The sequence below is a fragment of the Anomalospiza imberbis genome, chromosome 9 (genome assembly GCF_031753505.1).
Source record: "Anomalospiza imberbis isolate Cuckoo-Finch-1a 21T00152 chromosome 9, ASM3175350v1, whole genome shotgun sequence".
Classification (NCBI taxonomy): domain Eukaryota; kingdom Metazoa; phylum Chordata; class Aves; order Passeriformes; family Viduidae; genus Anomalospiza; species Anomalospiza imberbis.
Genome location: NC_089689.1, coordinates 2,781,141 through 2,806,545, shown reverse-complemented (window position 1 = coordinate 2,806,545; position 25,405 = coordinate 2,781,141). Strand labels below are relative to the sequence as shown.

General features: G+C 46.8%; 3 protein-coding genes across 3 annotated transcripts; 1 reads left to right on the top strand and 2 right to left on the bottom strand.

Annotated features, from left to right (window-relative positions):
* Positions 1-183: 183 nt before the first annotated feature.
* MGST3 (microsomal glutathione S-transferase 3) lies at positions 184-5,484 on the bottom strand. The gene is made up of 6 exons (XM_068199346.1): positions 5,335-5,484; positions 3,076-3,199; positions 2,128-2,201; positions 1,459-1,516; positions 686-758; positions 184-402 (listed from the first exon to the last, which is right to left on the bottom strand). The coding sequence occupies exons 2-6, from the start codon at positions 3,190-3,192 to the stop codon at positions 281-283; spliced, it is 444 nt and encodes a 147-aa protein (XP_068055447.1). The 5' UTR covers positions 3,193-3,199; positions 5,335-5,484; the 3' UTR covers positions 184-280.
* A 1,029-nt stretch (positions 5,485-6,513) lies between these two features.
* On the bottom strand, positions 6,514-10,268 carry LRRC52 (leucine rich repeat containing 52). The gene is made up of 2 exons (XM_068199343.1): positions 9,491-10,268; positions 6,514-6,893 (listed from the first exon to the last, which is right to left on the bottom strand). The coding sequence occupies exons 1-2, from the start codon at positions 10,107-10,109 to the stop codon at positions 6,634-6,636; spliced, it is 879 nt and encodes a 292-aa protein (XP_068055444.1). The 5' UTR covers positions 10,110-10,268; the 3' UTR covers positions 6,514-6,633.
* A 1,058-nt stretch (positions 10,269-11,326) lies between these two features.
* Positions 11,327-22,667, top strand: NUF2 (NUF2 component of NDC80 kinetochore complex). The gene is made up of 13 exons (XM_068199339.1): positions 11,327-11,488; positions 12,345-12,419; positions 13,281-13,357; positions 13,519-13,580; positions 14,459-14,556; positions 14,958-15,031; positions 16,236-16,332; positions 17,271-17,333; positions 17,983-18,120; positions 19,008-19,148; positions 19,934-20,109; positions 21,514-21,649; positions 21,908-22,667. The coding sequence occupies exons 1-13, from the start codon at positions 11,366-11,368 to the stop codon at positions 22,049-22,051; spliced, it is 1,404 nt and encodes a 467-aa protein (XP_068055440.1). The 5' UTR covers positions 11,327-11,365; the 3' UTR covers positions 22,052-22,667.
* The last annotated feature ends 2,738 nt before the right edge of the window (positions 22,668-25,405 follow it).

Sequence of the window (25,405 nt, the reverse complement as noted above, 5' to 3'; positions counted from 1 at the left end):
GTCCAGAAATGGGGTTGTTGCTGTATGGGCTAAATGAGCTGCAAGGTGGCTTTTTGATCAGTAAAACCATAAAAGCTAGAAGGAGTATCTCTGCCTGACAGACAGATTTCTGTAGTCCTACAAAACCAGAGTAGTTCTAGCATTCTGCAGAGCTTCTTAAGAAAACCCTCTGTAACTTTAGCATGAAAATACAGAATGGACAACTACCTTTTATTGAGAAAGAAAAGTGAAAAAACACAGGAAGCCAAGTGTTCTAAAGGAAAACATAAGAAAAGTCCCTTTAGCTTCTGCAGCCATGCTGGCAGACCCAGCCCAAGTGCTGGCAGGCTGAATAGATGCCTGTGCCCACCAGCCCAAGGAGTGCCACGGAACCAAGGGCTCCTCTCCTTCGGTTTTTGGGATCTGGGGAAAAAAAAAAAAAATTGTCAGTTCACTGATAGACTAGCCCAGCCTGGAGATTGAAGAAGGAGCAAGAACTAAAGGGAAATCCCCAGGGCAAAACAGCTCAGGCCTCTTAGGGTAGGCATCCCTGCTGGATGAGAGCTCTTCCCAAGAGCAGGAAGAGTGTGCTGCAGTGTTGGCAGACCTGTACCCTTTCCTCCACCCCTGGCTGGGAGCAAAGAGGCCTGAGGTCACTGTAGGAGACCTGAGTCTCAGCAGTGTGTGCTGCAGGGTACAGTCCTACCTCCTGTGTAGTAGCCATAGGCATAGAGGAGCCTCCCAACGATCCAGGCAATGCCAAGCCCTGTGGCCACTCGCTGCAGAGAAAAGAGAAGCATTAAAGGCTTTGGAGGCTTGAGCAAAGTCATGGAAGCAACCAGGTGCTCAATCTTATTTCACCTCTAGCCAGGTAGTGAGCCAGAGCAAGGACCAGGATTGTGGAGACAGCTGCTGCTCCAAGCCCTGCTCCAGTGCCTCCAGCAGGTGTTCCAAACTTCCACCTTGACTCTTCATTTAGAGCTCGCTCTAGCATGGCTCCCATTTGCCAGATGTGCCTATGCTGCTTCCTTCCCTCTTGGAAAAGAAGTCTGTCTTCAGGAAAGACATCATTTGTCTTTTGATGGCAAAGACACAGCTACTGGATTTGGCCTCTCCCATGTGCCTGCCTCCTCCCAAGTTGTCTGCACCTTTCAGTTAAAAGTAATCCAGGCTTTTGTTGACTTCCTTTGGCAGGGCTTGGAAAAACTGGGGTGAAGGGATTCTTCCTGCTCAGTGACTGGAGGCTGCAAATGCTTTGCTTTGTCTAACAAGGCACCTCTAGGGGAAGGACTATAATAGCTGTAACAGCAGTAATGAGTTTATTACTTGTGATTCTCCTGCAGAAGACCTTCTACAACTCAATTTTAAGAAGGGGAACTGCTCTTAATGTCTGATGTGGCTACTGAAGGGGCTGTCTTGGGCTCCTGCCCCCCACCTTGCCCAGGTCAGGGAGCCAGAGCAGAGTTCTGCATCACTTACCGGGTGGTAGAGTCCACCAGTGCCTAAAAAGAACAGGAAGGCAGGGTAGACTTCCAATCTGAAAATAAAAGTGAGGAGGCTGTGTTTGTGCTCAGGTTGCTTACAAAGATGAAACTCTAGAAAGGCAGAAACTGCAACATTCCCTGCCAAGGGCATTTTGGGCTCATTACGAGTCTCTGTGCTCAGTGCTGTGGCTGAGGAAAGAAGCACACACAGTTTTAGGGGCCTCCTCCCAGCCTGTGCCTCTCTCCCAGGACACCCACCCACTCTTTCCATTTTGTTCCCTAAGCCACTCTAAACATTCCCCAGGAGTTATGCTTCCCAGCACCCCTCTGATGTGCTGTTGCAACCTGTCCACAGGAGCTGGGTGGACTTTGGCCTCTCCCCAGGGAGACCTGGGCAGCACAACAGATCAGCACCTTCTGGAAACAAGATTCCTCACGTCTTGAGATCTACCCATGGGAGCAAATTGGTGGGCACTGGGGAAGAGGAGATGACTTCACAGCACCATTCCGCAGTTTAAGGCGTGGGAAGGAGCCAGCACAGCCTTTCTGCTAAGCTCTGCAGGGCTGAGCCTGGATCAAAGCAGAGGCAGCAGCACCTCTGGGGCTCGGGCCCTGCCCCTCAGCCCAGTGTGTTCCAAGGCCCCCATTCAAAGGCGTCACTCACGTGTTCTGGTGCGCGCGCTGGATGCAGTTGAATATCTGCCCGTGTTCAGGGTCGGTGCTGTACATGGCTGGGTACTGCCAAAAAATAAACCAGCAGCAAAGCATCAGCAAGTGAGGCCTGCAGCTCCTCTCCCCAGGAGCCCAGGGCTGCCTGGGTGCTGCAAGACCAACCTGCAGTGGCAGGTAAGAGGCTGTGCCTGCCCTGGGGCCCACAAAAGCTCTGTTCAAGGTCACCGCCTTCCTGGAGCTGCTGCCTGGCTGCAGAGGCTTCCCCAGGCCTCAAATCTAGCCCTCTGTGCACCACACACACTGGGGACATTTGTTCCAATCCTGACTCGATGCAGCAGGAATGGGATCACCCCAACAGGCAGCTGGAGCTGCCCTGGTGCCCCCCCTCCCCGTTTGTCACTTCCATGAGTGAAGAGGTGAAAGAGCAAAGGAGAAGTGCTTTGTGCTGAAGCCAAGTGGCACAGCAGCCACTGCATGCCATGGCCCTGACTCACAGCTGTCCCCACCCAGCCCACAGCTCTGCCTGCCATAAAGGCTCCCCAACAGATGCTAAGGGAAGGTCACTTGAAAGACTTGTGACAGGGCACACATGCTCCCCCTGAGTTTGAGAAACCCTCCTGTCACTTTTGTGCCACTATGACCCCTTTCCCCCCAGTGCTGCATCAAGTCTTATTTGCAGGGAAAAAGGGCCAAGCAGTTTCTTGCCCATCAGTGCTGCCAAGCTCAAAGCCACATGCTTTCAGCTTAGTGCCGAGCACCTGATGTCCCAAAGCCCAGGCTGTGTTATCCAAATCCCTGGAGCTGCTTTCTGGAGAGCCATGGCAGCTCCATCCCTTCTACATCTGTGTGGTGGGGCAGGAAATGTCAGCAAGCCACCCCAAACCGATCAAGCAGTCAGCAGACTGGCTCCAACCTTGCTGTGCCCTCAGTGAGCACTCACCTCCACATGGTACTTCTTGCGGGCCTTGCCCACGTTTATGGCGAGGTGCATGACCAGGACAAAGCTGGCAGCCCCGGTCAGCATGACGTAGCCATATTCCTTGGAGAGAACAGCCATCGTGGTGCTGCCAGAGAAAGGGAGCCCGTGAGTGTTCTGGAGAAGTGGCAACACGTCATATAGGTGCATGGAAGAGCGGCTGAACTTGGACCCCAAGAGCTCCCAGCACAGGAACTAGCTGAAGGAATCTGTACCTTTTGGAGCCTGCACAAACCAGGAGTTCTCTTGCATAGTTCCTGTCAAGCAAGACTCAAAATCACCTAAGCATTGGTGGGAAGTGGTGTCTGGAGAACCTTATTGCAGCCTGGGCAGAAACTCATGGGCCTTTCCAGCCCCAGAGCTAGGGGCCACCAAATGAAGTCAGTTTATTTCCAGCCTGTTCCCCAAGAGAGATGTTTCTTCATGCACTGGGAACCACACCTGTGGAACTTGCCAAGGGACATTGTGAATGCAGGCACTTCTCATAAATTCAACAGGAAACTGGGAATAAGAGGTAAATTGGGAATTATAACAGAACCTGGCTCAGAAATCCCCTGAGCTGGAAGGAGCTGGGCTACATCAATGATTAATTTGTACTGCTAAGGTCACCCTTATATAAAATACTAATAAAACCCACCACAGCAATAAGTGAACTTTTGGGTAAAGAGCCACTGGCCAGATGACCGATGCTCTGCCCTGCAGCTCCCAGGAAGCCTCTCAGAGTCACAAACTGGTGAACAGCTCCAACAACACACAGCTACTGCCATTTACAAACGTCTGCACCAGTGGCCAAGGGACACCAGGGCCCGTGTGACTTTTGTTTAATGGTTTTGTGCTCCCTCATGCAGGCCTGAGACAGAAGCATGGGGCAGAAGGTGCATCCTGCAGCCTCTGCCATGCTGCCCTACATTCCACATTCTCACTCTTTCCTGCTCAGCAGCCCCCATAAGCCTGCCCCGCTCCACACAGAGCACTCTGGCTCCCTCCCTGCTGCCAGAGAGCACAAGGGCCCTTCCCCACAACCATCTTGCACAACCCCAAACCTCAGACGCCTGTCTGGGTGACCTTGGAGGGTGCTGCATGACAGAGCCCAGCAGAGACCCCTCTCCAGCACCGGGAGAATTCTCTCAGTCAAACCCCAGTTGGTGTCTGTCTCCAGATGGTGCCTCCATGATGTAGTGAGGTTTTGGTGTCCCCCTGCACTGACCCACCAGCACAATCTGTCAGTGTGGGGAAAAACAGGCCAACTCAGGGACCTGCTGCAAAGTCTTCCTCTTGCACCCCCCACAAGGGATCTTTGGGGACCAGAGGGTTTTATTTCTCATTTGCAGAGGATTATCATTGATGGAGCAAGGTGAAGACAACAGCTGGCTTTGTCCACAGGAAGTGAGGGAAATAATTATCAGTAAGAATATTAAAACCCTGAAGTAATGAAGAAAACCCAGCTGCATGCACCTGTAATTGAGGTTAGAACCTGACAGGTGACACACTGAAAATAGAACATGTAGAGCAGGTTGGTGGTCACATTTCCCCCTTCAAATTACAAGGTTCTTGGAGAACCAGGCATTTTATCTTCCAGCACTAAGTTAAAATCTGGGGGTTTACCTTGGGAGCAAAGAGCACGGCAAAGCATTAAACCGGGTGTGTCATAAAACTGCTGCTCTTACACTACTGCTATCAAAGCATATCTCAAGCCTTTGCTCGTGTCATTTCGTACCATATAAAGCACTCCAAAGTCACCAGGACTCCCACGGTCGTTTCCGGATTGTGGTGCCCGGAGCGTTTCAGCAATCTTTGCCCGCAGCTGCAAGGGCTTTGCTGTCACGGTGCACAAGACTCAATTTCTACCCCTTTACCCTGCGATGTTTCCGGCTGGAGCCACAGACACGAGATTTTGGAGCATAACACGGCACAGAGCAGCAGCAGAAAAAGAGACCTTCCCAACTCTGCCCCAACACTGCAGCTGCTGTGAGTCAGCAAAGCGCATTAAGGCTCCTTGAACAGAACCACGCGTGGATATGGACCGGATTACCCGATGTAAGCTCAGCCCTTCGAGCCAGCAGAGCGACAAAAGGGGGCCGAGCCCTGCCCAGCCTGCTCGTCCCGCAGGCCCCCTTGCCCCGGAGCCTCCCCCGACTGGGAGATGTCCACAGCGCTTCCTCCGTTTTCCATCGGGACAACCTGACCCCGGGAGCATCCCCCTGCCCCCGGCCCCGCACTCACCCTCAGCGCGGCGCGGAGCAGCCCAGGCGCTGCGGGACGGAGCCGGGGATGGGGACGGAGCCGGGGGCGGCAGCGGCGGCGGCGGCGGGGCCGTCCCGGCCGCAGCACCGCCCGCAGGCGGGGCCGGGGCTCGGCCAGGCGCGATCAGTCTCACTGCTGCGAGAGAAGGGTGGCGCAGGGATTGCTGAGGATCTGCGGAGCGATTTGCCGTGACGCCGTGCCCCAGCAGCTCTGCCCGCGTCCCCAGCACACAGACATCGTTATCCTCAGCCTTTCCCCCATACCCTTTCTGCCATTTTACCCATTATAGCTAAGAGCTCTCAGTCTCATTCGCAATCTACAGTTTAATGGCTCTGAGTTTGGTAACTCACACCGTGATTGCTGAAATCTCCTGTTTTCCCCTGTTATCTCACCAGACCCTGCAGTGTGTTTCACACGTGGAGTTGCTGTGCTGGGTCGTGTAAGCAGATACTTCCCTTGGCAATTCCCAGCGCTGGTGGTAACAAGGATATTACATCTCCCTGTAGATGTAACTCTGACACTTTGGGATGGACACACAACCCATTTCCAAGAATATTTGGAGAGCGTGTAAGCAATATTTTTACTTTATAAAACATTCCAGTTTTAGGAATATCAGAGTGTGACACAAAAGCAGAGCTGGACTTTGCAGTTCTGTAAATGTTCACACAACAGTGGAGGCACAGGCGGTCTGGCTGCACTGCGGGAGCACAGAGGGTTCCTTTGCTGTAATCAATGTAATGGGAAAGAAAGGAAGAACCAGTGGGATCCTGGGCTCCTAAAATCCTGGTTTTAATCTCTTTGCCTTTCCAAAGCAGGGAGTTCTTATATTCCCTAGGGCTCCAGCTGTGTAGGCTGATCTCTGTAAGCCCTATGGGTTTTTTTTTGCCAGGAAGGGCCTTGTGACTTCCTTGGCTACAGCACAGTGTCAGGACCTTTCCCGTATTTCAGTAGCTTTTCAAGCCAGTCCTTATGTCCCTACTGTTCTGTGGTCTCAAGGTAGGGTGGAAGTGGAAATGTCTGGCACTGTGCACAACTCTCACACCTGCCCAAAATTAATATTTTGTCAAAATCCTGAATCAGAGTGGTAGAAAACTGGGTAAAAAAAACAGCAAGTGAAACTGAGAGCACAGCAAGTGAAACTAGAGCACAGATACTTCCTTCTTTTGCAGTTTTATTTCACTTGCCAAAAAAAAAAAAAAATAGGGTGGGACAACATGGGAATTCAGGCAGGAAGGACGTGCCTTTGGTTCCCACAATGGGAGTTCAGAAGGGCTGATTCTAAGTGGCTGTGTCTTCCTCCTCCTCCTCCTCCTCTTCCTCTCCCTTTGAGGCATGGGCCTCATAGATGACAGCACAGACGCCGGCCAGCCAGGCTGCCATGGTGCCAGCAAGGAATATGCAGAAGCCCACGAGGCACAGAAAGACATAATCCTGCTTGTACAGCTGGGTCAGGCAGCTGAAGTGGAGCTGTGCCTCTGCTGCTGGCATCCTCAGGGCACGCAGGCCTGCTGGGGTGTAGCAGGTGATGTTGTCAGCATCTGCAGAGAGATGAGCAGAAGCAGGACTCTCTAGCCCGTATCATAATTTAATGAATAGAAGTCCTGGTAGAAAAAATATGGGAGTGCTTGCTAAAAGCCTGAAAAATAGCTGCAGAAATCATGCCCTCCCCACCATGGCTTGGGTAAAATCTGACAGCCAAACTCATGCCAAACCTGTGCTAAACCCTTGCCAAACCACAATTCCCAGGCTGCCAGAATATTTTTTGCAGTGTTGGCTCCATAGGATAATATTGCCCACTGGATTATGCCACTGTGGCAAACTGCTGTCCCTGCCCTCCTCGTCTCTGCTGATTGAGCACTTTCATCTTCATATAAGAGCACCTGTGTTTGTTGGTTTTTCTTAATCTCAAACACCTTCTGAAGTGATAGAGCTTAAATTATGCTGGAATAATGAGGCTGCTGTGGGTTTGACAACGAGGGTGGTTTGCAGTCAGGCACAGCCTTACCTGCTCTGTGAGGCAAGCAGAGGCAACTCATCAATGATTCAGTTCTGCTGAAATAACAACCATACCCTGTCATATTGCAATATCTGCAGTGATAAAACAGATGCTGCCTGCTCCCTTTCAAGTTAGTGAAGGATCAGTGTGGTGCAGGGTGTGCCCTCAGCCATGCTCTGCAGGTTTTGAACCCCACAGACATGGTCACTGTGGCAGGCATAGGCTGGGCACCCACCGCTGGACGGACAGGATGGAAGAGCCTGAGGGAAAGGGAGCACTGCTCCATGCATGGGATGGAATGGGAGTGGTGGAGGGGAACAAGGCATGGGGGATTTTTATGGCATTACACTGTATTGTGTATGGCTGAGTGGTGTTGTTCATGCTGATCTCTCTACTGGTCCTGAGCAAAACTGATGAGCTTTCATCTCTCTGTTACCCAAATCCATCCAAACTTGGGCAGCGTTGTGTCAGCCCCCAGGCTGAGCTCAAAACTCAATATCTTCTATATTCAAACTTTGTTTCTCTACCATCAAGAGTTGCATTTGTTGCTGCTCAAAGCCCCATCCAACACGACCTTGAATACTTTCAGGGATTGGACATCCACAATTTCTCTGGGCAACCTGTTCCAGTGTTCCACCACCCCCATAGGAAAAAAATTCTTCCCTTTATCTAATATATGTCAGAAACAATACACCTAGGCATTTACAATTTGAGGAAATGTTTGAAATGTTTGTGATTTGAAACACATTTTATATTAATAATAACTTACAGATTACTAAAATATGTTGGTGGGCATTTGAGCTTGACACTTTTTGAAAAAGTGCATGGAATTTAAAATTAAAACCAGTAAAATTAAAAACTTCTGGCAATTTCCTTTCTCCTCTGATATTCAAAATTGCATATGTCAAATATCTGTGCTTCATACAAATCACTCAGACACTCTCAGAAAAAGCTTTTCTTTCAGACTAAAATACAGTTTATGTAGAACACTAGTACTAGTGAAGGTTTTTCGGGCCACAGGGGGAACACCTTCTCCTTGGATTTGTGTGCATAATATATTTTATCCAAACTGGAAAATTCAACCCAGGTGTGTTCTATTCATCATTCCTACTGCACAGGTATTTCTGAAGGTCAGGAGCCTTTCTAAAGGCCAGGCTGGGGTCTGCTTGCAGCAGATTCCAGGGCTCTGTCCCAGTATCCCTTTGGCCTGGAACAACCCTCAGTTTAAGGCTGCCTTTCCTACTCCTCCCCTCCCCAACAGCCTGCAATGAGCTTTATTCTCCTGTTGCAGGGTTCAGTGGGTTATCTCCAATCTCACTGCTGAGAGCTGTACTTTATTCCACTGTTCCATAACTGCATGTGGAAAAAAAAACCACCTTTATTGTCTATAAGGAGCTTATTACTACAGCCAATAAAGACACTGAGCTGTCTTCAATTCAGTTCTGTCCTAACACCAGCTTCCAATTGCCCTTTTCTTTTTTCCCCTTGGGCTCTTTTGTGGCCCTTTCTTATTCAGTGGACAGACTTTCTCAAACAATTTCTCTCTTGCAGCTCTCTCTCACCACTGTGCCCTGCATTACTGCAACCAAAGCTTTTCTTGTTCATGTGTGCTGTGCTGTGTCTCTTTCCAGTCTGGAAAAACTAAGTCCATGTGCTGCAGCTGCAAAGCAAAACCTCACCCTTGGGACCAGTGTTTTTAGGGGAAAGGGAACTGGTGATTGCCCTGCCTCAGCCTCTCCAAGGCTCAGTTATAGAATTTCTCAGTATGATGGGCAACAGCTGACTTTGGGGTGGAGACAAGGCAGGAAATTCAGAGCAATGAGTTTCCCAGTGCACATCTCCCTGGAGCTGCGTTGGGCTCCTCGTTCTTGGCGCTGCAGCCACGGGGTGCTGTGCAGGCACAGAAACACCTGAGGCTGGATCCAGGTGTTTTAGGGAAGCAGCAGTGTCCCAGCTGCACACTACACCTCCCTGGCTGCCCTGGGGATGTGAACACATGGGACTCTTCATGTGTGTAACCCAGCTGCTCCCATCCCAGAAAATGGCATGCAGTGGCACAGCCCCGTGAACTGAACTTTTGGGAAAGAGAACAGAGGGCTCTCTCTGTTCCACACAGATCTGTGCTCACACAGCCCTCACCTGGAAAATGCACTTCGCTCTCCATCATCCAGGTGATGAAGTCCAAAAAGGAACAGTTGCAGTGCCACAGGTTGTCACTGAGCCCCAGAAGCCTCAGGTTGGGCAAGTCCCGGACGGTGCTGGTGTCCAGGAAGGTTAAGCCCGTCCGGCTCACATCCAGGTGCCTTAGCCAGGTGTTGTTGGCAAAAGCATCCTTCTCGATGGCCACAAGGTTGGGATTGTCCGAGATCTTCAGTACCACCAGGCTGAGGAGGTGGGAGAAGGTGCTGAAGGTGACCTGTGTGAGGTTGTTGAAGCTGAGGTCCAGATAGACAAGCTTGGCCACGCCAATGAAAGTGAAATCCAGGTCATCCCCCAAGAGGTTCTTTCTGCAGTCCAGATAGACCAAATCAGCCAGGAAGCTCAGTTCCACTGCCGGCAGGAACGAGATGTTGTTTGCTGCCAGAATCAGCTGCCTGGTGTCCAGAGGGATGTCCACAGGGAACTCCTGCAACTGCTGCCCGGTGCAGTTCACCTCCAGGTACTGACAGCTACACCTGCTGGGGCAGCTGATCCCCTGTGATGCCATCCCCAGAAGAAACACGAGGCTCAGGGACCACGGTCTACCTGAAGGAGACATGGTTTGAGACCTTCCAGGCCGCTCAGCCCTTCGTGTTCTGCAAGCAGCCCTATGGCAGCTGCACTGCCCTCCCAGCCATGCCGAGGAGGTGTCCGGCTGCAAGGCTGTCGGGAAGCACTTTGCGGCTCACCTGAGCCCTTGGCAGAGTGCCCAGCTGGAAACCGAGCCTGGCTTTTACATGGGCAAGTGCGGAACAGTGGCTGGAGCGTCTCTGTCTCACACTCGGTGCCAGGTGACACCAACGTGGTGTCAGTGGCTTGCAGAAGCTGCCTGTTTTTGGGGACACGGCTGTGACCTTGCTGACCTGCTTCCAGCTGAGTGGATGTGCGGGAAGCTGTGCGCAGTGTGGGAGCATCAGAGCTTTGTGGGGAGAGTGTGAACAGCCCAAATTTTGTCAGAAATGGTGTCACACTGCAAGGGGTGGTACTGGCTAGGCAAGAGTCCTGTGCAATGCTGGGCTGGCTTTGTCTTCTTTCAGGAGCCAGGAGGTTTTATGCCATGTGGAGTAGTGTGTGTCAGGGTCTGGGCATCTCGGCACAAGATGTGGAGATGTTGGAGCGGGTCCAGAGAGGCCATGAAGATGCTCAGAGGGCTGGAGCAACTCTGGTGTGGGGACAGGCTGAGGTGGGGCTGTGCAGCCTGGAGAGGATTCTGGGGACACCTCACCTAAAGGGTTTTTGGAAAGGAGGAAGAGTTTAATTACACGGACAGGCAATGAAAGAACAAGAGGGAATGGCTTTAAACTGATAGAGGGCAGGTTTAGAGTGGATGTTAGGGAGAAATTCTCCCCTGGGAAGGGGACGAGGCACAGGGTGCCCAGAGACGCTGTGGCCACCCCATCCCTGGAAGCGTTCAAGGCCAGGTCGGACAGGGCTTGGAGCAACCCGGGATAGTGGAAGGTGTCCCTGCTCATGTCAGGCGGAAAACAAGGCGAGCTTTAATGCTCCTCCGGGGATTTTATGACTCTTCCAGCGGCCGCGACAGCCCCGCCTGACGGAACCGAGGGACGCGGCCGCCTCACCCCGCCCTTCCCCTCACGGCCAACGGCCGCGGCAGGGCGGGGCCTGCCCGACCACGCCCACTCGCGACAGCGCGGCCGCGGATAGGCCAGGAGAGGGCGGGAACGCGCCGATGCCCGCCCCCCGATGACGATGCGATCTCTGATAGGCCAGCGGGGGTGCGGGGGCGGGGCAAGGCGGATTCAAGCGGCGGGCGCGCACCGGAGCCGCCGCCGCGTCCCCGCCGCCGCCGCCGCCATGGAGACCATGACCTTCCCCCGCTACAGCCCCGACGACATCATCAGCTACCTCCGCTCGCACATCCTGGAGGGCGCCGAGGCCCGCAACCTGGTCAAGGGCGACGTGTTCGGCAGCCCCAGGGTGCGTGAGGGGGGCGCGGGGCGGCTCCGTGCCCCGCTGGCTTCCGTGTGGGACGGACGCGCTGGCCCGGCCCGAATGACCGCGGGGTTGGGTGGAACGGGGGTGGCGTGGGCTCGGAGTAGTCCCGGGGCTCTCGTCGGGCCTCGCCGGGAAGCGCGGTGGTGTGACCGGCAGCACGGCCCGTCTTCCCCAGTTCTGTGGCAACTCGGTGAAATAGCCACGGCGTCTCGTTCCAGCGTCTCGCCGGATCCATTTGGTGCTTTTAAACCCCTCCCTGCTTCACCCCTTTCCTCACTCTGAGCTTTTAGTGTTAATGAGTGAAGAAAAGTGGCTTTAAAGCGGAGTTGACGCCTCCGAGTGATTCCTGCTGCTGCTGTTGCTTGTGTTTGAGCCTGCGGCGAGAGGGGTCTGGCCCTGCTTTAGATGGTTTTTAGGAGGCATAGATCAGTGCTATAAATGAAAAATTGTTTGGCTTGTAAGTGATTTTTTTCACTTTCGTTTTAATAATCTAATGAAGGGCACTCGTCGCTACAGGATTAGAATTTCTGTGGCCTTTTTATGGATTTTGGCATTGCTTGGCTCGGAAACTGCTCAGCAAGCAGCAGTGTAATGAAAACCAATGCCTGGCATACACAGTCAGGGCTGGAACTGCCCGAGCTGACTGCTGCCCCTTGAAACTGAATTATCAGCAAATCATGCTTGAACTGAGAAATGTCGGAAAGTGAAACTTCGTTGTCATGGTGGCTCAGTAAAATCAGCCTTCATATGTTAAAAACTGAATGCTTTCATGGCCTGGTCTGAGAGCCCCGAGTAATCAAACATATGGAATACTGATTCATGTCCTTTCTTCCTGCAGCTTGATATTTTGCACCTGATTTACCTGAGAATCCTGCAGAAAGTGTGTGGGATCCGACTGGAGCATGCCTACATGGTAAGGCTGCCTGTGGCAGGGGTGATGGGATGTGAAAAGAGAAGAATATTGGACTCACCTGTTCTTTGGGATGTTAAGAGTGCCAGAAATGTCTAAGGTCCAGGAGGGACTGGACAAGCTTTTGGAGGGACACCATGCCTTGAAAATCCATACTCCTGCCTTTGGCCATGGCTGGAGGAGGTTGGACTGATCTGGAAGGAATGTAAATGTTGCTTTTGATATTTGATCATCTCCACTCCTCCATTAGCTGAGAGGACAGTGAGGAGGGACTGATACATAAATTGACTAACAATTAATTTGTCTACTGCCTCTGTTAGGCAAGAACGGATCCTTAAAAGTGAGAGTAAATGGTTTTGTCTCATGGCTTTTCTGGATAAACTGAAAAGGAAGAGCATTTTGTGCACAAGGTAACTCTGTTCTTCCCAGGCAGTGCCATCAGCTGCCATGCTGTGGTGTGAGGTTCAAAATGTCAAAGAAAGGGGACAGTGTACCAATACATTCTCCTCCTGACTTCTTCATGAAGCAGTCGAGTGTGTCAATTTTGGGGTGTTTAAAGAAGGAGCTTCTTGCTGGTAGCTGCACAAGATATGAACAAAATAAAACAGAGTTTAGATTCAGTGCCAGAGTTTGTAACGTTGCTGCTTTAGTTATTATTGTATTTTTGTCTTTTCCAGCCGAGGTTGACCCTTAAAATAGTGTGCTAATGAACTTGATGACATTTTCACCCTTTAATATGCATTCCATGCGGATGGGAAGATCATCATCTGTGTTTTTAATCTATCGGAATTATTTTATGCTGTGGAAAATGCTGCATCATTTTTGTTGTAAATATTCACTCCTGACACTCTTTTTACTCTTTAGATGCCGCTCAACGTTGACATAATGTACCCACAGATCCATGAAGGCTTTCTACCTGTCTGTAATTTGTGTATCCACATGTAAGTAGAAGATGCTTGTCTTGTGCTTGCTGGGCAAATGCTCTGGGATGAGAGGACAGGATCTATTTTGTAGCAAATGGTACAGGACAAGAACTGAGCCATGGTTAACAAACCCAAGTCACAGTCACTGCAGCTGAGGTTGTGCTTTGTTCTCCTTGCAGGGAGCGCTTGCTGCCCATGTGCCGGATTAGTGACTTCCAAATCGCTGATGTTTTAAACCCAAGTAAGCAAGTGCCTTGTAATCCTTGTGTTTCCTGGATGCTGCTTGGTATTCCAGGTGGTTTTTCTCCTTGGGCATAGCCAGATGGGCATCTAGTGTGGAGAAGTGGCCTTGACTTTCTGCTGCTCTTCTGACCCTTAAACAAGCTGCTTCTAGGGGACAGTTCTTATTCCTTCTGTGGGCTGGTGCAGGTCAGTAACTGAGGGCAGCTTTGAGTGCTATGATTCTGTTGAACTGTTGGTCTGGAGGTGGGCTGTGACATACTTATAACAGTGTAATAATAGAAGGGGGTGAAAATTACCCTGACAGCTCTGGGATGCTTCGGGATTTCTTAAACTGATGCCTGTGCTCCACTCCTTTCAATACCCAATTGTGATTCTGCCACAACACAGACAACTTGGAAAACGCTGCTCTGAAGAAATCTTTCACTTCTGGATCTGTCTTGTCTAAGACATTCAAAGCTTTTGTAATCATCTATCAGAAAGTTTGTTTGGAATAAAGATGGAAAGTCCCTGCAGTTCAAATTGCTGCCTTCAGTTGGGCTGATAGCTACAGAGAGGTTCTCTCTTTGGAGCTGTAGTTCAAGATTGACACTCTTTCTCCCAGGCTTCTGTTTAAATGGGAGGCTGTGTGTTAACAGCCTTTTCTCCCAGGTGCCATTATTCATTTGTTAAATTACACAGAATTGCAAAGTGTTGGTAACCAGCTTGGTGCTGGTTTTTGTGTAGTCTGAAATCTTTGCAAGCTGAGTGGGGGAAGAACGAATTTGGATTGTGTTTTGTAATTGCTGTCTCCTTGAATTATACTTGGCCCAACTTTTTTGGAGCAATTGCAGTGCTTTTGGAAACCAGCTCGGTGAGCTCTTGCAATTCCTGTTTCAGAGACAAAGAGGACTGTTCGCTTCTTGAGTGGCATCCTCAACTTTGTGAACTTCAGGGAATTCCGGCGTGAGGTCTACTTGGAGCTACAACAGAGCTATGTAAGATTAGGTGCTGTTTTATTCCAGATGCCTGTAAAAGTATGATTGATATTCACCTAGATATAGGAGCATGAAGATTGAGGTTTAACTTCAGGTTTATGTAACATGTTGGGATGTTAAATGTAGCCAAGTAATCCAGGAAGGTACTGAGTATTACTTAGGATATTACTGAAAGGGTTTTTTTTCCAATAACTTTTTGGATACTTTAGCCTGGTAAGTGAAGGATTGGCACCTTGTATAATTTTGAGAAAAGTTGGGTGCAACAGTTGTAGGTAGCTTCTGTTCTGAATGTCTCAGTAGTTCAGAGATGGTGCATTTCATGTGAAATAACGTTGAGCAAGGCTCTAATAAAAGCCCAGAGAGAAACCACACTTCTCTAAAATTAAATATTTAACTTGCAGAAATCAGCTATGGAGAAAAACCGACAGCTGGAGGCTGTGAATCGGGAGGCAGCACTGAAGCTGGAGAAACTGAAGTGAGTGTGAGGAGGAAGAACTGTGAGATGCACTGCTTGCTTTTCCTGCTCAGGCTGATCAGTGGGCCAGTTGTGTGAGGCTCAACAAGTCTGAGTGCAGAGCCCCATTCCTGGGTCATAATAACTTGGTTCAATGCTATAGGCTTGGGGAAGATGGGCTGGAATGTGACCCAGCAGAAAAGGACCTGGGGGTGCTGGTTGACAGCAGCTGAACAACATCCAGCAGTGGGCCAAGGAGGCCAAGGGCACCTGGCCTGTAGCAGCAAGTGTGGCCAGCAGGACCAGGGCAGTGACCATCCCCATGTGTTGTCCCCCTGACTGCAAGAGGGACACCGAGTGTGTCCAGAAAAGGACAATGAAGCTGGGAAGGGTCTGGAGCACAAGTCTGATGAGGGGCAGCTGAAGGAGCTGGGGGTTTATTCTCTGCTGGCAGAGGAAAAAAAAAAAAAAAAAAAAAAAAAAAACAAAACAAAACTTCTGCAGTATATGGCTGCATTGAGAGAATCCTGTATTTGTATGTGGGGAACCAGGTTGAAACTTTTTGTTCTTATTTAGCTTCTAGTGATGTGTCTTTATCCCTTCAACAGCTGGAGGAAGCCCATCTTTAACTTAATAGATGAGTAAAGTTGTCTTCCTTAGTTATTTGACATATTTGCCACAATCTCTGTTTTTCAGGCCATTTAGCCCTACTGCCTGTGTCTTTGCACCATTAAGTTTTGTTTTTGCTTGTGGATAATAGGATGAAGAAATGGCTGGTTTCCAAGAGAGCTTTCAAAACAAAGTGGTTGTGTTTTTTTTTTTTCTGACAGCTGCTCTTGGTGTGTGCTACACAGGGGGTTCTCTAGCTGGGATAGGTCTACACTAATATAAGCTATTTGTATGACAGGTAATATGCAAATTTCATAAATGAAAGTCACCACCAGAATTGGTAGGAGTGTTGTACTTTCATGCTTTGCTTAACATGATCTTTAAACTTAGTCCTCTGTTTGTGCCACTTCTTGCCAAAATAGCTCTTTAGATTATGCTTCAACTGCAAAATCTTACAAGCAAAGCAAAATAAGATATATTCATTTGAGACTGTCTTACTCGGATTACTGAAGTTACTGGCTGTAAACTCTGTGGAGACAGTGATTGTTTTATCTACTGTACTCTGACTGGACTATAATGATGCTGAAACTGCCCAATATCTTTATTTTTCCCTTAGCACAGTCCCAGTTGAACATGAGGCAGAGATCAAGCAGCTCACAGAGAACATTCGGGAGCTGGAGCAGCTGCTAAGGCAGGACTATCGTCGGAAACAAGTAGGATCTTGTTCTGTATTTCTCTGAAAACCTGCTGTGGGTTCCTCACTTCTCTTGATTTTATTCCCTTCCCTCTAATTCAGTGCATAAAAGGGGCCTTTCTGATTTAAAACAACGGCCATTTTAGCAAAATGCTTTTGGACCCCTCTTTGTTTCACTGTAAGGAATGTGAAATGTGCTTTAAATCAGACTTGGGGAATACAAAAGTATAGTTGAGTCTTTTTTTTGAAATGCATTTCTGCAGTGACTTGGGAGATGCACATCACACTTCCAAACAGGAACACAGGGATGTTCCTCTATGTTTTCCATTTGAATTCAAAGAATTGGAACTGGAGGTTGAGCCATGGCAAGAAATGAGGCTTAAGAAGGGTCACCCAAGGGAATGCCTGGCAAAAAGAATGGGGTTAATTGCAGGGGTAATTTTTCAGCAGTGGAAACTTGCCTCTCAGGTCTCATAGATAACTTTTTTAGCTCCTTTGGGAGAAAGAAAATAATAATCTGTGGTCAGGATATTTTTGTTTTGTCAAGTCATGTCTCTATTATTAGCATTATTAACCTTGTGTTTGTCTATTATTTGGGACTTTATATTAAATTATATTTTCCCCTGAAGAACAGGGCTCCTGGCAAAGAAAGTTGTGGGGGTATAATAACTGCCAGGGTCAATGAGAATAAGGATGGCAAATCTCTTATCCCTATTCCTAGTTACCCACTGCTGGCTGCATCCCTAGTGCTTCCAGTGGCTTTGGTGACAATATCCTCCTTTCCTGTCTTTGAAATCTTACAGACTATAGTTTTGTCTGCTGGTTATGGCATTCCAAAGGACCCATAAATGGGATTTCTCCTGTGGACAGATCTATGATGAAGGATTAGGCAGGTAGCAGCTGCAGAGATGCTTGTAGATGCTTGTTGAATGCTTGGTGCTTTTCTTTTTTTTCCAGACAGCTTTGCAAGAAGTGACTTCTCAAAAGAAGGCAGATATTGCTGAAAGAACCCAAAAACTGGTGAGTACACCTCTGTGTGGGTGCTGGCTGCCGATAACTGAGAGATCATCATCATCTCTTTCAAGGATGACATTATTCTTGGAATTAAGTCACTAGAAATCTGGACCTCTGAGGTGCTGTGGGTTTACCTTGCATGCATAGAGTGGGCTAATGAGGCAAAACAGGAATTTTTGAACTTGTTGCTCTTCTCCCAGGGTGATAGAGCTGGCTCTGGAATGCTGCAGTCACTGCCTCAGGATCCCTAGGACAGGAGTTCTGCTGGCAATATGCCAGGCTGAATGGAGCTTGGGGCAACCTGGTCTGGTGGGAGGTGTCCCTGCCCATGGCAGGGGTTGGAACGAGATGATCTCTGAGGTCTTTTCCAACCCAAACCAGTCCAGGATTAGCTAGCAGGCTCTTGGTGAAAAATACCAGTTAACTGCTGTTCTTCTGCACCCTTGTAAGCAAATCTGGGAAGCAAAATAGGGTGTTAATTGCTTTGATTTGGAATGTTAATGCTGTTCAGAGGAATTTATTTTCAGAGCTTCCAAATGAGAATGACTACACACCAAAGAACCTGTCTAGCCATAAGATCATGGCAAACTTTGCTGCACAATTTTTCTTTGTTCACCTCATCGCTAATATTGAAAGTGTTTGTGTCATTAACTAGAATGAGTGTAAAGTGTCTATGGCTATTTTGAAAGAAGAACAAGAGCAGCTGAAATCCAAAATTGTGGAGAGTCCAGAAGAACGAAAAAACTGCAATGAGCTGATGAAAGAGACTATTAAGAAATTGAAGAGATCTAAGGTGAGGTTTTCCTCTGTCCACACTAAGAGGTATTCTGTTAGAAAAAACATGTTTTACTGGACTGTCATCATCTAGAACTGCTTCTTGAGTGGTGGTGAAACACCAGCAGGACAGTGGTTATTCTGAAATGAAATCACAGCCTCAGAGGAAATTGAAGGTTTGTGGTAGAGGTGGTGGTTTATTTTTGATGGGCTCTTTTTTCCTTTTCAAAAGCAAGATTGCAGTCACTTGTAAAATCAGGTGTTGAACTCTTGAATCTGTTCGGCTGTTTGCTCTCCAGAGGAGACAATATTTTGTCAGATCCCAATTATTTTTGAATTTAAAACATGTGTTCCATAGTGCTTCTGTTGTCATTGACTGTTTCTGGAATCAGTGGATGTCTTTGCTAATAGGCTGAACACTAAGTTCCCTCCTAGCTTTCTGTTTTGTTTTTTTTTTTTTAAGTTATTATAATATCCACTCATTTTTGTGGTTTGAGATTGCTCACACTTCAGTGAAGTTTGCACTTTGCCTCTGAAGGTTATTTTTGTTCCAAAGGTGTAAACTTGATTGCTGTAATTTCGGGTACAAAGCTTTACATAACTCTTGCTTTACCAGTATATAATTTCTTCACTGTACAGCTTATTTTTTCTGAAAGCTCTTGGAAAAAGCTGATTACTGATTAATTCAGTGTAAAGCACTTCTATGGCATCTTTATTTCTGTGCTTTCAAACAAATGCCTTTCTTTTATTATTTTTTAACAAAGTGAAGAGCTCATTTCACTAACTCTTAAATATTACTTCTAGTGTCTTGAAACAATGAGGGGAGGGTTCAAAGTTCAACATGCTTTAATTCTATATAAAAGAACTCTAAAACTGTTTATTGATAGTCTTTTTCTCTCTTTAAAGCAAGAAGTTACTGAGAAATATGAAGGTTATAGAGATGTGGTTGAGGTTCTGCCATCGTGCCAAGTGGAATTGCAGTTATACCAAAAGAAGATGGAAATACAGGGAGAAAATGTGGAGAGACTGGCCAGTGTGTCATCAGAGGTTTGTATTATCCAAATTATATCCTGTTAGGGAGAATTTGATGTCTAAGCAAGGTTCCCCTCTTTCCTTTTCACTGTAAAGAATGACATTTTGAAGTTTCCAAATTCTTTCTTAAAAATGTCAGTAAAACATTGCTGCTGCTTTGCTGGGTGGCACTAGCTAATGTACTATGCACTAGCTATTGACCACTTTGAATAGTCAAAGCCTTTGTTGCCATAGAAACCTGACCTAAAATAGTTGGAGCTGTCTTGGGGTTGTTGGTAGGAAATGATGGGGAAAGAAAAGTGAAAACGAGTTTCTTCTGCCTTGAGAGTGGAAACTAAGAATAAAAAAATGTTACTTCAGGAAGAGTCATGTCTTAAATGCCTTTAAATTTATTAATATTAGTTAGTCAGACATTCTCTGATGAAATGTTTGTCACAATACAGTCCCTTGCTATTTGCCACTAGGGTTTGGGAGAATGCAGTTGTTAGGAGCCATTGAAAAATGGTATGGAGTCTTTTTGGGTATTTGTATAGCATTGTGTTCAAATTACCCTAGGCAAAAAGCTATAGCAGAAGTCACAGTCACTTCTGAAAGTCATCCTAAGGGAGGGAGTCTTGTCCATTTGGATGTATTTATAATCAAAGACCAGGGAACTGGGATAAGGAGCTGGCAATCAGATCTTCAAAAAGCAGCCAGCTAGTTGTAATCTTAGCACATTTACAGGGCATGCTGTCTTGATAATTTCCCACCCCCATTTAATTTATTTCTATTTAATTTATTTCTATACTTCTATACTCTAGGCCAGAAATCTGGAGGACCAACTTGAGAGTGCTCAGGTAGAGCTGAAAAAGGCCAAGACAGATGAAATGTCCCTAAAGAGAGTGGTCACTGCAAAACATGAGAAGCTTGCTACGGCTGAGATCCAGCTTAAAAAGATGCGGGAAGATATTGAGCAGAACAAGTGCACTGTGCTCGAGTATGGAGGGCTTGATGTTTCTGCCTGATGCTGCTTTATGTCTTTGTTATGTGCTGCCAAAGTTCATGTCTGCTACAAACACACAGCTTAGCAGTGAGGGGAAAATGAGCAGTGTGGGACAGCTCTGTATGAAGACCAGTAATGCTGCAGGCAGGGATTTGGGGTCTCAAATCAATAATTGCAATGTGACTTGACAGCAATTCTTTTATTGGAGCACTAATTTAATTTATAATGCTTATTCTTGATTCTTTTATCTTCTTAAAGAGAATGTCACATTGGGATAATTTTCCAACTTATCAGACTTCAACAAAGCCCCATTTGCCTTTCATGAATTTTTCATAATTTCCCTTGCCACTTTTGCTCATTATCAAAGATGTTCAAGACCCATGGGGAAATGGGGCTCGCATCTCAGAGGAGCATTATCCTGACATGATGCTTCTGAAACAAAAGGAAAAGTGTCATTTGATCAAAGCCTCCCAGCCCCTCTTCCTTCCTCCCATATGCTGAAGGCAGCACCAAACTGCAGCCCTGGAAGGTCCTGGCTTCACTGTGAGCTTTGTGCTGAACTGTTAGGGAGAAAATTGATTTTTAAACAATTTTCATCTACACAGATAGAGAGGAAAGGGAATATGGAATTGGCTGTGATGGAAGGGAGCTTCTTGCACATGGCTGGGAGAGTCAAGTGAGATTTAGTCACGCTTGAGGTTTGTGTGGTTTGCAGAATGGCACTTAGTGTATTGTACCAGCTAAAGGGAATTATTTTGGAGGAAAATAGGTTGGGCATTGGGAGGAATTTCTGGACAGAAAGGTGATTAGACCTTGGAATGGGCTGCTCAGGGTGATGTGGAGTCACTGCCTCTGGAGGTGCTCAAGGAAAGACCAAGTGCCATGGTCAAAGTGACAAGGGGGTGTTCATAGGATGACCTCAGAGGTCTTTTCCAACTTAAATGATTCTGTGAGAAGTAGCTTTTAATTTAGGAATGAAAACAACACAGTCTTATACTCCTCTTTGTCAAAAGTTGCTGCCCATTTCTGTTTTTATTGTGTCAGGTATTTCCCTTGAGTGATAAAACTAGATGCTTTGATAAGCAAGAGGGGAAGGGAGGTAACCTTGGTTGAAGAAAAGAGCTTTTGCTGGTGAATAAAAGAATATGTCCTGACTGTTCCCCAAAGGTGGGAAGGTGCATATGGGCTCCTGCTAAGTGTGAGTTTCACTTCTTGTACCTAAGTTGTTCTAGTTTAAAAGTCACATTAATTTCTGAGAAAGTAAATTCTTTGTATCATTGCTTCTGGAAGCTTCTGGTTTGATGCTCATGAAATGCAAGGTTTGCTCATGGTGGGCTTCAGTTTAACCTGGAATGAGTCAAAAGGCTCAGTACTAACTTTTTGTTCTGTCACCCTTAGACATTTTAATAAAGTCCAGGAGAAGAGGGGTGCTGTGTATGACAAAGTTATGGCCATTCGCAAGGAAATCAAACAGAAGAAGGGCAAAATTGAGCAGCTGAAGGATGATGCTGAAGAAAAAGCAACCAAAGCCAAGGTGAGTGTTTTTTTTGGTTTTTTTTTACCCACCCCTTCCCTTCAAAAGGAATCTTTTTACACTCCTGTTGTAGTGTGGACAGTGCAATGATCCTCTAAACAGCCTCCCCTGTGTTCTGTGAATGCTGCCTCTTAAGCCATGGATGAGACACCCTTGAAATCATTTGAGTCCACCAGACCACTCACTTGACATTGGTGCTTGATAAAGATTTCACTTTGCTGATGGATTTTTTTTTCCTTCTTTATTTTCTCTTTCCAGGAAATACACCTAATTTTGAAGGCTGTATTGGACAAGTGTCATGAATCTCTCCTTAAGGCAGTAAAGACAGCCTCAAGAGCAGAAAAAATTGATGAAATAAGGGAAGGGCTGTTGAGCATTCAGTCTTCTGGAGATGCTTCTTAAGCCTGTCTGAACTTGTGTTCTACTTTCATTGTGTTTATGCTCTTACCTGAACTCAAGAGCTTCTGCTTTGCATGGGAGGGATAATAATTCCAGGCCAATCCAGCTTTCCCAGAAATCATGTCAGAAGACATTCAGCTTTCCAGGCTGATCCTGATGTCATGAACTTGCTGATATGGATAAGAAAACACTCAATTAAAAGGTGTTTCAGTGGTAATATTGCAAGCCTTGCTATCACCAAACTGTTCAATATTTAAGACAGAACCCTGCCTCTGTAGAAACTGTTCTGCAAACTTTGATCTGGGAACACCTGGTGCCTTGGTCTGGCTTGAATATTTAGGATAAGTCAGTAACAGGTGATGCTCCACCACCATTATTCAATTAAGATGAAATTCTGACAGAGCAGTTGCATCCATCTACATGCCAAGTTACTCTCATCTTAAATATTTGGAACTGTAAACACTCAGAAGTATCATTTTAATATCATTTTAGTTAGAAGTACACTTCCTCTCAATGCTTGAACTCATTGTGTCTGCTTTGTGGGGTATTGAACCCTCATCTGTGTTCATCAGTCTGTGTTAGGATGCTCTTAAATATAGATTGATGTTTTGTACCATAACTTGTGATGGCCACAGTGGTTTTCGTTATTTCGAAAAAATAAAATGTTAATTTTTACTCTAGTTGATAAAAAGATACTTAACCTTTTTTCTCTTGGGTCTTTCCACTCCTCTAACTGACTTGGCCTAAGTTTTCAGTTGAAAAATGTTGCTTTGTACATTTATAGGAATGTGTGCTATGAGCAGTCTTTTATGATGAAAGGAGGAGGATGATTCAAGCCATCTTTAAAATTTTAATTCTTCATCTCTTACCAGCCAGAGATGCTAGCAAGTCAGTTAGGAAGGGCAGATGCTTCTTCCTTCTACAGCTCTTATGGAAGCATCAGACCCTTCTAAAGTTTTGCTTTAAGCTTTTTATTTTTTACACTGTGACAGAATTGTTTAGGCTGGAAAAGCCCTCGAAAATGCCGTGCACCCCTGCCCCTTCCATCACTAAACCCTGTCCCTGATGCCACCAGTGCACTTTGAAATATTGCAGTAGCATCTCCTTCCTTATAAAGACTGGTTGGAAGCTGCACTCCACAGCCTGGATACTGCAGCAGCCCTGGGGAAAGAGATTCCCAAAATATCTATTTCCAATAGATACTGCGGGAGATTATTCCAATCAGCAGATCTAGATTCTTAGGCTAGAGAGATGATGCTTGAGTATCCCAGTGATGAGGAATTTGCAGGGCAAAGAAAAAGCTGGAGTCTGCTCTCAGAGATTTTGCCACACCAGCTGTTGGGTAAAATAAAAGGCTGCAATTCATGAAGAAAGAAAAACTCTTGATTTTCAGATGTTTGTATTTCCAATAAGTTCTTGTACTTTCACTGTGGCTTATTTGTACCTGGAATACTTACAAATGAAACATAACTAAGGAATGATTTATCTAGGGATAATCGATTCCTAGGTGGGAATCGATTCCTACTGCTGCTTGTCAAAAACTCCTACCCACCTTGAACCATATGGCAAGGCACTGGGGGGAGTTTAGTGTGGCCTGGAGAGCAGAGAAGGGAGAATGATTTTGCTGAGGCAATACAGCTCCCTTTCCCTCAAGAGGGCAGTGTTAGTCAAAATTTTCTTTTTTTTTTTGTTTTTTTTTTCCCTAATCTTTCTGCTTTAGCTACTCTTTAGAAGTGTAGTTTAAGATTTTTTTTTTTTTGCATGTACTTTAGTATTTCATATTCAACATAAAGCTTGTAGCAAGTTTGCATCACACTGCTTGGGCTGGCCACACTTGTTTGAAATGTATGAAGTTATTAACATTAATCTGTACACAAGGTTTTAAATTCTGCAAGCAGAAAAAATAATAGTGGCCGAGGTGGGAAATGGGTTAATAGGACACCTTTTAAGGGATGGAAGGAAATCTCTTCATTACTCCTCTCTTGACTTTACTCCAGAGCGTGGCTGGAAAGATCTTCAGAGCTGTCTCCAAAGTCAGATTTCATAGGTTTTGGGTGAGAGTGGGTGAGCCAGGTTTGTATTTTCATATTTTCAGCTGCTGGGGCAGTGGGACGAGCTGGAAGAAGCCCTTCCCTTGGTGGTGTGCTGGCCACTTGGTGGGGATGTTGGCACGGAGAGTGGCCCTGGATTCATGTTCCATTCCTGCCACAGCTGTGCTGAGGAAGCCAAAGGAAAACCTGCTGAATCTTCAGCTTCAGGATAACAGCTTTTCAGCACTCATATATTCTAGGACTAGCCAGGAGCAGGTAAGCTACAAGTCCAAACTTACTGACATATATTTCCATCTAAGGATATGACCCTCGATGCTGCCAAAGTAGGAGCTACTCTGGAGAAGGAGCCTGCACTTGGGAGTCTATTCCCTGTTATTTGTGCAGGGGAATTAGGAGGGAGGGTGAAAGGCTCAAGTGTGTGTAAATCACGAGGTTTTGAGGTGCAGAGCAAAGAAATGTGGCTGATAAATGCAGCTGTGTGTTGAGGGGTCTTGTATCTAGGGTACATTTTGGAAAGATTCTCTTGATGTTTCCATCAGGCTCATTAGAGGCAATCCTTACTACCATACAGTAAAATAAATGGCTGGAGGTACCTGAGGATAAGACCAAAGAAAACTTGGAGCTGAACATCCAAATTCTTGTAGCCTGCAAAATTCCTTTTTTCTGAAGGAAATGCTGTTTCTTGAGATGCTGTAAATGGAGAAACTACGTGACAAGATAAAGTTGCAGTTGCAGGAGTTCCTGTGTGATTTTTCACCGAAAAGTTTTATTACCATGAGGCTTTTGTCACCTTTTCCCCAGGAAGAAAAGACAGCAAGGTGTTCAGGAGTCGAGTTTCTAATGGGTAGCACATCAAACAATCCTTACTGCAAAGGGAGAGTCTGCAGGCTGGGACAGTGCTGTTGAGAAAGGCAATCACTGAAAAATGCACTTGCAAAGAGGTGGGGGTGGAAAATCACTGTTTTTGCAAGCTGCAAGTCCACCTGGGGAGGACTGGGAGAGGCCAGTGTTTGCAGAAAATGAACAAACAAAAGGAGGGAAAACCCAGGTTATGTTGGGGTTTCCATAGCAACACAATGCTTTTCCTGGAAAACTCAGCTGATGAGATCTGATCTATCTGCTGTTTAACTCTTGCATGCAGAGCCTCTTTCTTGCCTTACCTGTCTCTGCACAGCACAGTCCCTGCTGATGGGTGTGCTGTCACTCCACCACCGTGGTCTCCATGGGGAATGATATTCCTGAGCCAAGGCTGCTCCTGTTCTGCTCCAAAGCACACAGAAAAGGAAGAGCTTTATGAGGCAGAGGC

What these genes read in the sequence shown, in the direction of transcription:
- NUF2 (XM_068199339.1), top strand. Translation starts at nt 11,366, where the DNA reads ATGGAGACCATGACCTTCCCCCGCTACAGCCCCGACGACATCATCAGC. An exon ending in CTGAAGCTGGAGAAACTGAA is followed by an intron (nt 15,032 to 16,235) that starts GTGAGTGTGAGG and finishes TTTTTCCCTTAG; the next exon opens with CACAGTCCCAGTTGAACATG. An exon ending in AACAAGTGCACTGTGCTCGA is followed by an intron (nt 20,110 to 21,513) that starts GTATGGAGGGCT and finishes TGTCACCCTTAG; the next exon opens with ACATTTTAATAAAGTCCAGG.
- LRRC52 (XM_068199343.1), bottom strand. Translation starts at nt 10,109, where the DNA reads ATGTCTCCTTCAGGTAGACCGTGGTCCCTGAGCCTCGTGTTTCTTCTG. An exon ending in GAGCGAAGTGCATTTTCCAG is followed by an intron (nt 6,894 to 9,490) that starts GTGAGGGCTGTG and finishes ATCTCTCTGCAG; the next exon opens with ATGCTGACAACATCACCTGC.
- MGST3 (XM_068199346.1), bottom strand. Translation starts at nt 3,192, where the DNA reads ATGGCTGTTCTCTCCAAGGAATATGGCTACGTCATGCTGACCGGGGCT. An exon ending in CAGCGCGCGCACCAGAACAC is followed by an intron (nt 1,517 to 2,127) that starts GTGAGTGACGCC and finishes TTTTATTTTCAG; the next exon opens with ATTGGAAGTCTACCCTGCCT. An exon ending in CTATGGCTACTACACAGGAG is followed by an intron (nt 403 to 685) that starts GTAGGACTGTAC and finishes TTTTTTCCCCAG; the next exon opens with ATCCCAAAAACCGAAGGAGA.